Source organism: Orycteropus afer, unplaced genomic scaffold, assembly GCF_000298275.1.
Source record: "Orycteropus afer afer isolate SDZICR_OR568_19922 unplaced genomic scaffold, OryAfe1.0 scaffold00253, whole genome shotgun sequence".
Taxonomy (NCBI): Eukaryota; Metazoa; Chordata; class Mammalia; order Tubulidentata; family Orycteropodidae; genus Orycteropus; species Orycteropus afer.
The window spans coordinates 3,419,680-3,421,488 of NW_006921840.1; the positions used below are offsets into that span (position 1 = coordinate 3,419,680).

The 1,809-nt window shown below is 35.9% G+C and overlaps 1 protein-coding gene across 1 annotated transcript in view; it reads right to left on the reverse strand.

Annotated features, from left to right (window-relative positions):
• The window catches only part of CFAP54 (cilia and flagella associated protein 54), a 602,528-nt gene that overhangs the window by 312,999 nt on the left and 287,720 nt on the right, over positions 1–1,809 (reverse strand). The window contains 2 exon segments of the mRNA XM_042782173.1: positions 1,015–1,150; positions 1,253–1,476. Of these exon segments, the coding sequence (XP_042638107.1) occupies positions 1,015–1,150; positions 1,253–1,476 (360 nt within the window).

Here is a 1,809-nt window from a genome sequence, read left to right on the forward strand (position 1 = left end):
ATTTGACACAGGGTGTGAGACCACAAGAGGAGTCAGGGGTATCTCTAAGGTGTCTGCCCTGAGCAGCTGGAAGGACATTCATCAAGGTGGGGAAGATTGTGGGTGGAACAGGTTTGTTTGAGATGTGTTAAGTTTCAGATATACATTAAACACCATGAGGAGATGTAGGCAGTGTTATGGGTTTTCAATGTATCAATTTGGTTAGGCTAAACTATGAGGACAAAAGGGAGGGCAATAGCCATTTTGTGGCATACACACCCTCACAATTATTCAATCAAATACAAATCTGGGTGTTTTCAAAGACTCCTTCCTCCATAAAAAAATATTAAAATTGTATTTTATGACTGTTTGATATATATCATGATATACATTTATAATATATAATAGCAATTATAATTATATTGTTGTTGTTCTTATGTGCCGTTGAGTCAGCCCCGACTCATAGCAACCCCTCCTTGGGTTTCCGAGACAGTATCACTACGGAATTATAAAATTTATTACATATACATTATATGCCAAAAAAGACCTCTGGAGTGCAATGGTTAAGTGCTCAACTGCTAACCTAGAGAACATTAAGGGGCAGTTTTATTCTGTCATATAAGGTCGCCACAAGTCAGAATCGACTTGACAGCACAAAACAACACCACTATGTCCACCACCTATCTGACAGCTTCTTTGACCTAAAAGTTCATTTTTTCTTCTGACTTTAAAATATTTTTTCTTCTAGTTAAAACATTTTCATGGGCCCCTAAAAGTGTCATGGACTTAGGCACTCTCTCCACTGTCCCAATGGAGAAATCAGACCTGACCTGACTATAAGCAACCTGTGGGCAAAGGCTTAATTTTGTTTACCCTGTACCTGGAAAAGATTAACACATAGAAAACTCTCAATAATGTTTGCTTTTTTGAATGATAAATTCCCAAGGAGAAAGAGCATTTATATCAATTATTTCTTCATAATGTTTGTACTCTGAAGAAATCATCACTACATGAGTAACAGAGCCAAAGACTTACCTTCTCTTCAGTTTCAGCCTCATACCTTCCACAAGGTTGTTGGGTAGTATCTGGGCCCTTGAATGTCTGTATTCTTAGAAGAAGCTGGCGCTGAGCATACACCAGTAGTGGTGTCACTTGTTCTGTATATCTCTCACTAGACAGGGGTAAAGAATACATTAAAAACCAAACGTTAATTTATAACACATCTTTTTCAGGGAAGCCTGTTACTTTAAATTGCCCTTACATCAGTACTTACTGTGAAACTGCATTGAACCGAATGGCAAGTGATACTAATGTTTCCCATTTCTCCACTTGATATAAAAGTTCCAGAGACTTTAATACAAAATCATGGATCCATTTCAAATCAACGACATTCACATCATCTAAAGGATGCTCAAAAGTAAGGCTAGAGCCACCATTATCAGTTTTAATATTTCCATAACAACTCGGAACACTGAATTCTCCTTTGTCTTCAATAATCTGGAAACAGCGTATTGAACAAAAATTTGTACAATTTCAAATTTTACCACACATTTTTTTAAAAAAACTGTATGAAGTGAAACTATAACATGCAAAGAAACTGGAAACAAAAGAAAAATTTTAAATATGTTTATTGTGCAAATAAAATCTTGATAATTTGAGGCAGTTCTTTGTGATAAAATTTCTGAGGTAATGAAAATGTGCTATTTCTATCTGTGTTGTCCGATATGGTAGCCACTAGCCACATGTGCCTACTGAGTACTTGGAATGTGGCTAGTGCAATGGAATTTCTATTTTAATTTTAAAGTTAAATACCCACATATTAGAGGTTAT